The following is a 13982-nucleotide window of genomic DNA, read 5'->3' on the forward strand; positions in this document are numbered from 1 at the left end:
ATCCCGGGCCGGAGAGGACTCGAGCCTTAAGTGCGTGTGTGCGGTCTGCGAGAAATGCTAATGCGATAAATCTACATATATTATTTAATATAGAAAGTAAATCAGTTTCGAATCCCATTTGAAAAATTTCACAATTTCCATAAAAATATAAATATGCACGCATTATGGAAATATAAAGGACTTCTCTAAGATTCATCATGCATCAGTGCCTAAATAAAATCATTATTTAATTAAGACTCAATCGAGAGGCGGACTAAATAAGTTTTTGCTTGTTTAACTACTTCCTTTATAATTACTTGAATAGGTGAATTGATTTTGTTTTTTGTTGTCCTTATTTTTATAAAACTTTTCGCTAAAGAGGAAGCCAGAAAAAATAAAGCCAAACTGGAATCAGTAGCAAGTCGCTGGGCCAGAATGCTTATTGTGGTCGTTACCGAGTCCACTAGCCAAGTTGGGAAAGGGTTCGGAACGGTAGATGAAGCTGGGAAAGTCAGCTAATGGTAAATAACGATAAACAGGAAAAAAAGTAGAGGAGAGCCTGGCCAAAGGCAAAGTCAATGACGCACTCTCCGGGCACTTCAAGGCAGCAACCTCATTGGAAGCTGAATTCTAGTGTGCTTAAAGCGTAAAATTGTTTGTTATAAAATTCAATTGCAATTGCAGTTGCAGTTTCTATTTCTGCCTCTGCTCCTGCTTCTGGTTCTGGTTCTGCTGCTCTTGGCCAAATGCAATCAGTTGCATAAGAAATACCAAAGCTGCAACAGAAGCCGAAAAAGAATCCTTTTCCAACTTAAGTTGGCTACTTTTGTCTTGCACTGTGATTCTCCAAGTCGCAGACTCTAAGCATATCGGGGCCTTGGAAAAACTTATTTTCTTTTCTTTCGCATATCTTAATAGATGAACAAAACTACAAAAAAACAAAATAAACTATAATATAAAACCAAAATTTTTGTATGCAATGCGGGATCATATCTTACGAAGAGAAAACCCCCATCTTGATAATGATTATGTTATAGTAGTCTGCCAAAAACATACATTTACTACCGTGTGTCTCATCAGAGTGTCATGTGGCATATTACCTTTTATGGAGCCGACTTTGTGGCTGCTTCCTTGTTTTTTTTTTGGTATTTTTTTCGAGGACTATGACTGCAGACGCACACACGCAATCCACTCGAAGCCCACCCGCTGGCGTCATAAAAGTGCGTAACAAGCGGCAACAGGTTGCCAGGAGGTAGCAATATGAGTGGCGCTGCTCAACCACCTCACCTACTCGCCGACTCGGTGTCCTTCGTCCTGTGTCTTTGCGTCCTCGTTTGCCAACAAATTGCGCATATCAAATTTACGGAATTGTCGCCGCTTACTTTCCATCTCGCCCCTTTCTTGCCAAGGCTGGTTACACTTGGAGAATTCTTTTCAAATAATTTTGAGAGACTAGTAGCCATATATGAGTTATGATAGTGATTTACTATGAGCTTCTGATTTATTTTAGTCAGATACTAATGTCTGTGAAGGAAAATATGGTTTTTGGGATGAATATTATGCTAATTTAGTTATAATAATAATATTATACTAATTTTGGTTACTAGTGTAGCTAGAATTTCCGCCAGGCCTCGAGAAACTAATAGATTTCGTTGCCTTGGCTCCCCAACACACATTCCCCCAACATATCCCCTAGCGTGTGTGTGTGCTGTTTATGACCAAAGTGTTCGGTAATGGCTCAAATGGTAGGCGTTGTCAAAGACTGTTGACTATAGTCGGCTAATGCCGCATTACGGGGCTCGTTGTCTATATTTTTTATAAGCGTTTCGCGTGACAGGAGTCGGGATTCCGTTCCGGGAGCCGGGCCTGCATTTACATATCCGCGACATTAAAGCCGCCATATTAATGATTTTATAGTGTAATAACGCGTTATCACGCCGTCACTCACTCTCGCCAGCGCACAGATATGGCTAATTCATTTGTTTTTAGCTGGTTGTTTACATTTTTTTGTTCGTCCTGAATTCGTCCTGTATTCGTCCCCGACTGGTTTGTTTCTGTCAGCTTGCATTTTGATTGAGTTGTTTTCACATAATTCATGAGGACAGGCCACCGAAGCGTGTTCGCAAAATGCAAAATGATATTGATATCTATGTGGATGGTTGTAGTATCAGGGACTTTGGGGGACATTTGAAAAACGGGACACATTTGTGTGTGTTTAGGATGGATATGAATTTTAGCCAATGTCTGGACATTAATAAACATTTGATTTGTGATTTGTTGCGTTGAATTATGCAAATTGCTATTGTGCATAAATTGCGCCAATTATTTTCTGTCTGCCGACTTAATTAAATGAAAAATTCGTTTTTTCAGAAACATCAGTCGGCGTAACGAAAACAAAGGCTCAAATGCGAATCCAAAACAAAAAGTGTGAGGTTTGTTGAAGGTCTGGTCAGATAGCTTCTCTAGATAAAAGACTAGTTTCAATAAATCAATAAAATGGTTTTCATAAATATTCAGAAGTTTTGTGAGAACACCTTCAGCCGTTACAAGCAAGAGTCAATTAACTATCTCTGACAACAATCTAATTACCAATAGTGTCCTATTTTTAGAATAATTATTAAAAACGAAAAGGTGACGGCACCCTTTTGGCATTAATATTAAAGTTTACTTTCAAAGGTTAAAGAAGCAAATTATTTTAAAAGCTTGTTCTAGCTTATTAATTGATCTATGTAATTGCCTAAAAAAATACAGTAAGAGGTTACCGGGAAAGCTTTAAGGCATTCATCAAGGAGCAAACCCAAAGACGAGGAAGGAGCAAAAATAAATATCCTTTTATGCAATCCTTACATCAATCGGGTAGAGTTGGACTTTCTCTTATTTTTTTGAGAGGCGTTGCCGGGCTACGGTTGTCTGGATGGTTACCTAATTCTTTGAGGCTCTATTCAGGGGGGTCGGGTTCGGGTCCGGGTCCAGGACCTGGTCCGCTAATTGCTATAACTTCCACTTTCCGTCGGGTTGACTCCTCCACCCGTCCGCCGTCCGGCTGGCTGTCAATGTGTATGTTGATTGCGCTGAAATAAATGAGTTTTCATGCTAACCGAGCAAAAGTTGTGCCAATTATACTGGCCGAGCTCAGCTGCTTATAGTCGGATACTAGCTTCCCCCCTTCAAGCTCTTCACTTTGTTCTCCGTGAAAGTTTCTGGCTTTTGTCTAATTTATATAATGCCATTGCCATTTAGCATAAGAACCAAATGAATTGCTTTACAAATTGAATGCAAATCCTCCCTCATCATTATAATCATTCAACTAAATATAAAGCGAGAGCCAAATACGCCAAATTTCATGATTTTTGGGAACAAAATGAAAAGCCTCAACAGTTTGATGCGTACTCGCTATGCATTTGCTCTCTATAGCCATATATATATTTTATTTGGCACGGTTTTACCATTTTGTGAATAAGTTTATCTCGGGTTTTGAGCTAGGGGATTATTACGAAACATTTCTCCATTTCTCGCTTTTAATCAGAATCTCGGCTGCCATGATGATAAATGTTCGCTGGCATCATCCGGGTGGGGGAAACCAGGTCGGGGTCGAGGTAAAGAAATATTCATAATTCAATGCTTAAACCGCAATTCATGCTCTGTTTTTTGGCTCCCCTTCAGAAACTGCTGTTGCTCCTGCTGCTGCTGCTGCTGCTGCTGCCGCTGTTTCTGCTACTGATGCTGCTGCCAGCTTAGTTTTTGGCTTGCTTTTTTGCTTGCCAGCCAGGCTTCAACCAGCCAGCCAGCCATTCACATTAATATCGTGTTCTGGAGGCACTGCTGCAGCTTACCTGGGGTAAACCCTAAAAACGCTTTTGCATTTTCATAAATGTTTGGCTTTTGCTGAAAATACACTCGACTCATTCCACCGTTTTCAGCATTTCCACTTTCCCCCATCCGCCCCTCGGTTGATCTGCATATTTTACTCGACCTCCTGGTCGGCATTGGTTTCCCTGTTTTCCTCGCTGCGGCCGGGAATTTCCACTTTCATCGCCACTTCAGGCAGTGTGGCGTTGCAATAAAATTGAAATTAATTTTTAGTGATTGCGGATGCGGTGAATCATTTTTCGGAGGCCTTTTTTCCCCAACGGTCCTCAATTGGGGAACGTTGAACGTTGATTGAATTGTACAAGTTCTTGGTCGAAGCAAGTACTATTCATGCATAACATGCCAATAAACCATCGCTCATAAATTTCACTGTATTATTTATTTACAAGAATCCTTCTACCTTTTATCGTTTTTAGGGCACAAGCACTAGTCGCCGTCATTGTCGCATCTATAGCAATTAAAACGGACGTCGCCCAAAGCAAATAGCCAACAGGTAATTAAATTTTCGTTTATTTATTAATTTTTTGTATCAATTATTACACTCGACAATTTTCGACATTCATGGAGTCTGGCAAAATAATGAAGAAGCCTAAATTAAATGAGTGTTGAGTTTGGTTTAAAATTACCACAAATATGCATATACGTGTGCGTGTTATATGTCTATATGTTGAATGTTATATCGTATATAGCTGGTTGTGTTGGCTGTCATTCGGGTTTTGGGATATGACTGACTGATAATGGGGGATGAATTTTAACGTGAAGGCATATTAAGTGACTGCAAATCCATCAGTTTGCAGGTGAGTGTGTGGTCTGAAGCGCTCAAAAGTGAATATTCATGTCAATGTGTCGTCTGTCATTGAGAAAAACCAACTTGATACTCAGTGTGGCTGTCAGTTTACAAGGCAATATCATTTGACGAGCTCAAATGGCATCTTTAGTTAATATTGGATGAACAATCCACTCAATCAACGGGTTAAAATTAGTCAAAAAATCAATAGCTATTGGAATGTATCACAATTATCCAATTAGTCAGCTACAAAACGTGGCCACAAACGAGCTGGACAGGACCGGGCTCTTCCGACACTAGTTTCCGGTGGTCGAAACGGGCTAATAAATGGAGTCTAGCTTGGCCAGTTGCTGTTGGACGTTTGCCATTATTCATGGCCAGGAAATTGAAATGTTATGTGGCCTCAAAAGTATCCCCCAAAAAGACGCTGTCCCAAAAGCGCTTAAAGTGATTTAGGTCTCAGATTTTGGACTTACATTAAGGCAGCTACTAAACTTTGGCCAAGTTTTCATCTTAATGTTTTTGACCAAAAAGGTCCTGAGCCGGGCCAGCTGTGTCCTGACCTTGGTGTTCGTTGTTGGTTTCATTATTCCTGATAATTGAAATCGCTCGCCAGAAAACTTAATTATGGTTGTCGTTTAGCTTTTGATCTTTGGTTGATATTATAAATTCGTATTATCCACTGAGAGTGAGCTTATTGTAATTAATAACAGAGCAAACATACACAGCCTCCGCTGTCCCACAAGAAAAGTTTAAAACTATTTGTTTTAATGCTAAAAATCCTTTGTCAAACATTGCACTCACAGTGAATTGCACTCAATTTAATCTCGAACAAAACAGGTCTAGGCCGGACTTGGGAAACTGTTTAAAGTTGATATTGTTGGCCGGCTCTCATTTGTCCGGCAATTAGTTAAATCTATGTAAATATTTTTCTCCTTCGCTCGGGCTACTTGAACAAAAAGCAGCCAAGCAATCAATCACTCTATCAATCAATCAATCAATCGATCAAGAGGGAGCGCCAGGAGAAGCAACGAAATTTGGTCAAACAAAAATACAAATGCAAACACAAAAACAAACAAGAGCGAACGTTGCTGAAGTGCAATTAAGGTTCGGAGCTCAAGAGGAACTTAGAGCGTAGCAATTAAAAGTGGAGTCCAATTACTCAACAATAAAACAAGTAGGGACAGCTACAGTAGAGTTTCCCGACTATGTGATACCCGGTACTCTATTCTTTCACTCCATGCCATACTTTTTTTTAAGTTTATTTTTACTTTGACTAAGAATTAAAATAAAGGATTCTTAAAGAATATGTTTCGGAGACCCTTCTTCCCTTCCACACACATTTCCCAAATACAATATACCCTTGTGCTGTACGAGTACTCTTCGGACAATGTACACTCGACTTTGTTATTGTATGAAATGCAATCCATAGCTGCAGGAATGATGAAAAACAGAAAAAAATGACGGCGAGTGCATTGACTTGCGAGGGGTAAACAGAATCAAAGATTTAAGCTTCTTTCCCTATAAAATCAAACAAATTCTTGTCATAATTCAATGCAATACTTCTAATTGAAAAGAGCTTCCCGGCTTGTGTAAATTGCAATCATTTAAAGATGAATACGCCTGGCTGTGTCTGCTTAATTTCTGCAATTCATGACAATCGCTTTAATTAGGGCCGCAGGAAAATATAAATGTTCTGAGGCAAGAAAACTAATGTCAAATGTCAGTTGCCATTATTTGTGCTGCCCCTTAGCGGAAACTATTTACCATCTTTCTCATTTATTTCCCAGCTCCACCCCCTCTGGTTTCATTCCTTCTGGTAACTGCTTTCCCACGGTTTTCCCAGCTCACCTTTGTTGCAATGTATTTTACACTTTTCCACTTGATTTAGTACGCCGCAATGTTTTTATTAGTTGTGAAATATTTTCCGCTTTCGCTTTTCTGCTTTTCATGCTTTCTACATTTTTGGTATTTTTCACTCCCTCGTTTTTATTTTTCACTGGAATTGTATCCTTGATGTCGCTTTGTGGTGCAATTAGTTGTTGTTTTGTGGTTATTTATTTAATTTTTCGATCCCCTCATCCAACACCCACCCACATGCTGTTTGGCCGATTCCAGTTGGTTTTGACGAGTTTTTTGGTCCTCAGTGCTAATTAAGCTCGGCATTTGTCCATTAATCAAATTAGATTTCAGTCGGAGGCCATTTAGCGTTCTTTCTTCGCCATTTCCCGAACTTCCTCCCTGGCCCGGCCCGACCCGACCAGCTCATCCGCTTCCTGTTGCTCTCATAATTCAAGGTTTGTTTGAATTTTTGAATGGCGGTACGTCTGAGGAGATGTCTGAGGACGAGGATGGCTTGGCACTTAATTAAAAGATTACTTGTTAAAACTTTTGGCAGAAAACTTAATGCGAACATTGCTTTCAGCCAGGATATCTAGGCGGCGAGGCGGGAAGCGTGATGGGTGGCAGAGCAATGTTTGCGAAAGAACTTTAAATAAATAAAAGGAAATTGCAAAGCAAACACATTTGGGTACAAACACTGGCACAACTCTCGAACACTCCTTCACATTGTAGACAAAATGGCAAACGTTGAACTTTGATGATTTATAGCCGGGGTAAGAGAATGGGTCCGAAGCATGAACGTTTGCTCAACAGCATTCTTTGTAGCCACTCAAACACACTCGTCCTCGTCCCGTACTCGTACTCGTCCTCGCACAAACACTAAACTCTCAGTTAGCTACACTCTGCTACAGAGTTTCACATTTAATTTACTACGTGTCACGCATACGCTTGCAACTTGACAAATACACCCAGCGAGGAATGCTGAGGAGGAGAAAGTGGGTGGGCTGGGAGGCTGGGTAGTAGGGGGCTTTGGAAAAGCTGTGCGGAAAAATCTCGAAAAAATCACACTACATTTACACAGGAGTTGACTAGGTAAGATGCTCGATTACGACCACATTTTCCCTTTTTGAAAACCACTTCGCTACACAGTGAAAAAAGGGCTTGCTCTTAGAATTCTATAGAAGTTCATTGGATTTATAATCAAATACTTTACAGCTTAATTTTTATCTCATAAATAATTTATTAGATTTTTATAATGCAAATAAAACTCTTTTAATTTAACATGCTGTGTTCTAAGAGCTCTCTTTCGTCCTGCGGCTTTATTTGATGTCTTTGATTATGTTTTGAGAGTGAGCCGCAAATTACGGTGAACGTAAACAAGCCTGTACTTTCGCTTCCGGTTCTCCAGTTTTTAATGTACTTCTATGCACTCTGAAAAGTTACTCAGCCGCCCCGTCCTCCGCCAACTCTTTGGTTTCTTTTCAGGATGTCTGGGTCGGCATGTGCAAACAAAATTGCAAAGTTTAATTTAACGTTAATAATGTTATTTGTGATTTTTATTTACTTCTATTTGGAGCGCCTAACTCGTTCGCTCCGTATTATTCGAAAAAACGTCGCATGTGTCAAAGCTCCGGTAGGAACAACATTTTATAAAAAAATTAAAAAAAAAAATTTGTTCGCCGACAACTTTGAACTCAAAGCCACTCACACAGACTCATTTAATTATCAAGTTTACTTTGTGCTCGTGTGTGGGTGGGTGTGAACGGGGGAGTGGGTGTGTGTAGGTTTAATTGGTTTTTGATAAAAGTCAGCTAAGCATGCTAATTAATGTGGCTTTGACTTTGAATGCATATGCTTGGCAATGCAGGTGGATGGGGGCTGACCATCCGTCCTCCCTCCCTATCCGGTGGAATTTTTGCGAAGACCGGCCACCTAATCGGACTCTGAAAACAGCGGAAAGCGCACAAATAATTCTCAGTTCCCGGAGCGTAAACATACGGGAAAAGTTTTCTCACTTCTACATTTCATCCTTGGCGCGCCACTCAACTCGACTTAACTCAACTTAAATAAATAAATTGTTTGGCTGCGCCAAGGATACGTATTACGTATACGCAGTGTGGTACGCAGTGTGGCAGCATGTCAACACAATAAATGCGAATGAAAATTGCAGCAAAGTTTTGTTATTTTGGCACATGATTCTCGCAGGGCGGTGGCAGTGGCAGTGGAATAACTTGCGTATCATGTAATGCACAAAAAATAAGACCCCCGTGACCAAATTGCAACACTGAAGCAGCAGAAACAGCAAAATAATTAAATTCCTACAAGCAACTTATTGGGCTCAAGACTTTTTGTTCGCTTAAGTTCTTGTGTTTTGCGTTTCTAATTTCATGGAAAATGCATTCTCCTTTACATTTTTTTTAAGTGTTACTAGAGGTATATGGTGTTTAAATATAAAGGTTAAAAAAACAGTAATTATTCTTAAACTATCATTAGAAATAAAGATTAAAGATTCTTTTTATAACTAATAGCTCTAAAGTCTAGACTTTCTTTAATAATTATGTACCAGGTATCACATAGTCTTGAGCCGTAGGCTGTACTCTAGTATGCTTGTTCTCGAAGGCCCTGAAAGTTATGCCCTCAACTTATTGCCGTTTTCCGCATTGCTTTTGTTTTGCCATCCAGCCCAGTGTTTGCAGTTCGGTTGAGTTTCTTACGGCTTGTCAGTGGCTCAGTGGCCCGGTGGTTCGGTGGAGCACTGTGGCTCAGTGGAGCACTGCTGGGAATCATTTCGTTTGCTTCAGCTGCAGTTTTCTTGCTCAAGCCGGAAGGAAATGAGCAAAAATGACAAAGTTAACGGATGTGCACAAAACACAACGCACTCCCACTTCCACTCACACTCCCGCCGCCCCTTTTACAAGTTGTCCTGCCGTTGGGGCCAGCCCCAATGCACTTGCACAGGACCAGGATATGTGTGCGGAAAGTACAAAATTTTACATGCATTTGATTTATGTTTCGCCAGCTCTTTCTCGGAACTTCTGCCACACCGCCTTGTCATTGGTTCAATTCCCCTGGCAGGAGTTCTGGCCCCTTCCATCCGCCTAGCCCCCTACGACCCTGGTCTGATGGAAAGTAAGCAAATCATAGCCTACATTTCCGCTGTTGTTTATTTGAGAGCATTTCTCTTTCTTCTGGTTATTTTTGTTTCTTTCGTCGGCTCTGGGGAGTTCACTTCACTTCGTATCTTGTATCTTCCTTCGTTCTCAGGGAGAAACTTTTCGCTTCTTCTGGTCTGTTCAGAATTTTTTCATAAATTTCCCACAAAAAACTGAAGGGAGTGTCATGTTTGGCTAATATGCAATTGTCACAACAAAGCTGGCAAAATTTATGCCACTCGAGCCGTCAAACTCTCTGAGGGTGTTGGAGAGTTTTGTAAATTAAGTGTTTTTCTAAATCAGTCCTCAATCAAAGGGAGGAGCAGTAGCTCGAGTACCTTTTTAAAAGCAAACAAATTAAATTATATTTGCCGCCCTCCGTTTTTTCACCTACTTGGTTTCTTTGTTACTGTTCGGTTTTAGAATCATTTCGTTTGTTTTCATTCCCCTTCTGTTGGTTCACGTTTTGAAAATTTCATTTATCAACGGCATTTTCATTGCTCGATGTTCAGAAGTTCCAATTCCAAAACCCAGACCCAGTCCCCTGACCCAACCCATCCCCCAAAACTCACCCTCCGGTCATCCCGTGTCAACAGGCAATTATTATAAAAGCCTGGAGTGGGCCGGAACGCGGCTACTCTGGCTAGCTGGTTACGGGATGGCTAGCTGGTTATGGACTCTTGGGTCCTGGCCCCACTTTTTTTGAGGGCCCGGCCAGGTACCGAACAAACAGCCAAACACACACAGTGACAATTGCGACTATGCTAAATGCTTTGCCACTGAAAAATGTGGCTTTAAATTGCATGAAATCATCGCCACATTCCACAAGTAATGAAATTAGTGCAAACAAAGCAACAGAAGCAGTAATGGCAATAGCCATGGCAATAGCAACAAATGCGTGGCAGGGCAACGACTTTGCTATCGAGGCCAATTAGATTAGCCTGGCCAAAACAAAACAAAAAGGGTAAAAGTGCAAAAACAAAACAAAAAACAGCAAAAGAACAACAGGGAGCAATAAAATGTTGCTGCCAAGTGGATAAATGGAGGGGTTAGTTCGACCTTTTCTCCCAGCCACTTTCTCATCTGCACTCGAAACAAAGGAGACTTCACAGTTCGATGATAAAAATACAGGACCTTCGAATTCCATTTGTGAAATTATCCATTTCAAAGAAAGATTTTGATTGAATGAACTTTGAGACTTTAATGGATTAGAAAAAAGGTTTCAAATCGGTCTCCCTTTGAGATTCTCCTCCTAATTTTAGATCGATTCAGTTTTAATTTTCTTCAGTGTAGTCAAATTTGTTTTTAGTGTCAACGAGTTGAACAAAATTTCCGGTAACTGGTAGGGAATATGTCCTGTCCCTATCGTGTGATCAACTTCGTGCTCCAGTTGCTGACGGCGGTAAGTTAGATTGGCATCTTTGAGGTCGTGGGGTCGCTAGATAATCTCGTTGCTATCCGCCTCTCATCCGACAGATCCTGGAGGTTGTGGCCACTGTGTTTGTCGTTCTTCTGCTGTGGTCGCCATGTGTCCTGGGACTGGAGTTCTCCGTTTCGCCGACTATGTGCCTCTTCATTCGACCGGTGATGGCCCTTCACAGTGTGGTGTTTGTCCTTTTTCGATTATGCTGCTGCACCGTGGGCCTGGATCCAATTGTACGTATTTGACGGCTCCAATCGTCCTTGCATACATGTTATGAACTGTATTCATTTCCTCTAGGCGGTCGTTTTCAATTTTATCGCGGGCGTGGCCGTAACATGCAGCTCTCTTTTCTTGCTCATAGACGTGATTATGTATCATTGCGGGAACGAGTACCTGTACATGTTTTATATTGTCGGTATCTTCGGCCTTCTAGCAGGAATAATGCATTTGGTGAACGCTTTCATCTGCAACCGATACATGCCCGCAAGTGAAAGGTATGTATCAACGAAATACAATCCCAAGTCGGACGATTGATGAACATATGTTCTCATTTATGCCGTAGGTTGTACCTGAAACCCTCGAAGAGGCAGAGGAAGAAGGCCCTCAAAGTCAGACTCAGGGAAAATAAGTAATGTTACAGTGGACTCGGATGAAAGTGTAATGGATATTTTAAAAATTTTATATTTTTTGTAAGGGCTAAATGAGTGAAATGTATCTTTAATAAATATTAATAAAATTACTTGATACCATGGTTTTAATATTAATAAGGAAACTATAAAATGCATTGGGGATATCACTTGCAGTTTGTAATTATAATTGGTAGCTCGGATCCATTTTCATGTAATTTAACTTTTCTTTAAATTCTCCACAAAATGATTTAACGCTTGAATGGCCCTCAGACACTCAGACGGTGTAAGCGAAAACAGTTTAAGTATACAAGCCAAACTAAACTGAAGCCCAAGCAAGGACTTGGAGCAGGGGCCGGGGCTGGTCCTTCCAGACAAACCCAAGCCAAAAACTAAACACAGTCCTTTGTGTCGATTATTTGTTATTGTTATTTGTTATCGTTTCTCGGGGCGGCGGGCAAGTTGCTCGAAGCTCGGACCACCGTCTGGCCAGCGGCCATAATCAATATTATTTGGCGACCTTTGCGTGTTAATGGCTTAAATGCCTAAGTCACTGTCGACAGCACTCACAATGGCATATGAAATGTTTGATTATTTTGTCGGGGGTTGCTGTTGGACTTACAGAGTGTACCTATTGCTCTGGGCCAACTTTCATTTGCGCAGCGGGAAATCAATAAATACCTTTTTGACAATAACCGGAGTGCTCAGAGCTGCTACGAACTACCAAGTATTAGTTGCTTTGCCATAATGAAAGGATCAGGACTCGAGGCGAGATTCGTGTGCGGGTGTCGGGACTTGCACTTCAATCAGATGTCGAGCGACAAACTTGTAACGCTCTTCATAAATGGGAATATTCATAAGCATAAGAGATTCTAGATGCAGCTCCCCCTCCTGGCTCCGTTTTAGCCAACTGACAATCACTAATACTAGCAATCAAAAGCCTTCCCAGTCAAATGAATAGCAAGCGAATCGTCATCATCGTCATCGTCGCACTGTCATGTAATCTTTGGGATGCGAATGATGGCTCCGATGATGATGATTCTGTTGATGATACGGGATATGGTGTGTGTCACTCAATTGCTGCCGCACTGCTGCTGCTGATGAATGCAAACTAGCTGACAGTCCCACACCGTGAGCGACAGGCCCCCCGTCAGTATGGAAGAGCACTGATTCGAATATAAATACATATAGGTCACTCGTACTGCCTGCCTGGCAGCGAGATATTGCAATTGCCAGTCGCTGTTCGTTTCATTTGATGACTTTGATGTGCCGGGAAAAGCGCATAAATGTTAAAGCAATCCACCTCCACCACCACTACCCCTAGTGATTCTCTGGTAAGCCCTGGAAATGCCGGTAAAAGATTTTACGGCCCGAAGAATCATGATAGAGCCGCCAACCCATCGCAGATCCATTTGGCGAAGTTAATTAAATACTTGCTACCTGGCTTGATTAACTGCTCCGACGCTCACCTGGCTGATTGGAGCACTTGGTGGCTTAATTAGAGTAGTGCTGGTGTCATAAATAGGAGAACAGCTCGGCCTGACGGTTCGCTGTGTTGAGGAAATTTTAGGAGGGTGGTATATCCGGTAGAAGGACATTTGTCATGAGCAGGTCGAGGGAGAAAGAGAAAGTGCTGGGGCCCAAAACAAATGACAAAAGCAGCAACAATATAATGCCAGTTTACAACAAACGTAAAAATATTTGGCACTTCAAAGTGCTTCCCAGACAAATACGAGAAACGTTGAAGAGTCATTTACCAGGAGTGCCAAGTGCAACAACTACAACTAGCATATATGGTTGTACGAAGTGAGTCGCGTCGGTTGAAAAATGGGACCAAATGCAGGCAAGGAAAGGCAAAACGGAAAACGCAGACAGCATTCCGTATACGCCGTGTGAGTCGTCCTTTCAGTTTGGCGACAAACAAAGAGCTGCTGCCTGATGAGCAGGCAATCGGAATGAAACCAAGCACTAGAAGTGACTAACAGGGGGAGCAAAGGAGTGACTGGCTGACTGACTGGCTGTCTGTCAGCTGGCAGGGAGATGGAGTGTATGGAGAATGAATGGAATGAAAAGGGGCCAACGGGGGGGAGGCTGTTGGGTGCGAAAGGACACTGCGCTGGCGTCGACGACAATTGCACAATTCATAATAGCAAAGACGACACCAGGCTAACGCACATTCAGGCGCATGTGTGTTAACAATTTAGGATTTTAGTTGCCAGGAGATCGCCATTAAAAGGCAGAAACTGTTGCATGCAGCGTAAAGTGTGCACTGAGAAAAATGTGAGGCATAACTAATTGGGCAT

General features: G+C 41.5%; 2 protein-coding genes across 5 annotated transcripts in view; both read left to right on the forward strand.

Annotated features, from left to right (window-relative positions):
• The window catches only part of LOC6501462 (hemicentin-1), a 133314-nt gene that overhangs the window by 23831 nt on the left and 95501 nt on the right, over positions 1-13982 (forward strand). For 3 of the 4 annotated variants that reach the window (XM_044714162.1, XM_044714164.1, XM_044714163.1), the window contains one exon: positions 4266-4342. The exons of the other annotated variant lie outside the window; for it this stretch is intronic. The gene's annotated coding sequence lies outside the window, so the exon portion shown is untranslated. The remainder of the gene's footprint in view (positions 1-4265; positions 4343-13982) is intronic. 4 annotated transcript variants of the gene reach the window in all.
• LOC6501455 lies at positions 10877-11792 on the forward strand. Its single transcript, XM_001955257.4, has 4 exons — positions 10877-11032; positions 11107-11286; positions 11351-11547; positions 11616-11792. The coding sequence occupies exons 1-4, from the start codon at positions 10982-10984 to the stop codon at positions 11683-11685; spliced, it is 498 nt and encodes a 165-aa protein (XP_001955293.1). The 5' UTR covers positions 10877-10981; the 3' UTR covers positions 11686-11792.

Source organism: Drosophila ananassae, chromosome 2L, assembly GCF_017639315.1.
Source record: "Drosophila ananassae strain 14024-0371.13 chromosome 2L, ASM1763931v2, whole genome shotgun sequence".
In the NCBI taxonomy this organism is placed as follows: domain Eukaryota; kingdom Metazoa; phylum Arthropoda; class Insecta; order Diptera; family Drosophilidae; genus Drosophila; species Drosophila ananassae.

Coding starts and splice junctions, on each gene's coding strand:
- LOC6501455 (XM_001955257.4), top strand. CDS start 10,982: ATGTCCTGTCCCTATCGTGTGATCAACTTCGTGCTCCAGTTGCTGACG. Junction 11,033..11,106: donor TGCTCCAGTTGCTGACGGCG/GTAAGTTAGATT, acceptor CTCATCCGACAG/ATCCTGGAGGTTGTGGCCAC. Junction 11,287..11,350: donor CCGTGGGCCTGGATCCAATT/GTACGTATTTGA, acceptor CATTTCCTCTAG/GCGGTCGTTTTCAATTTTAT.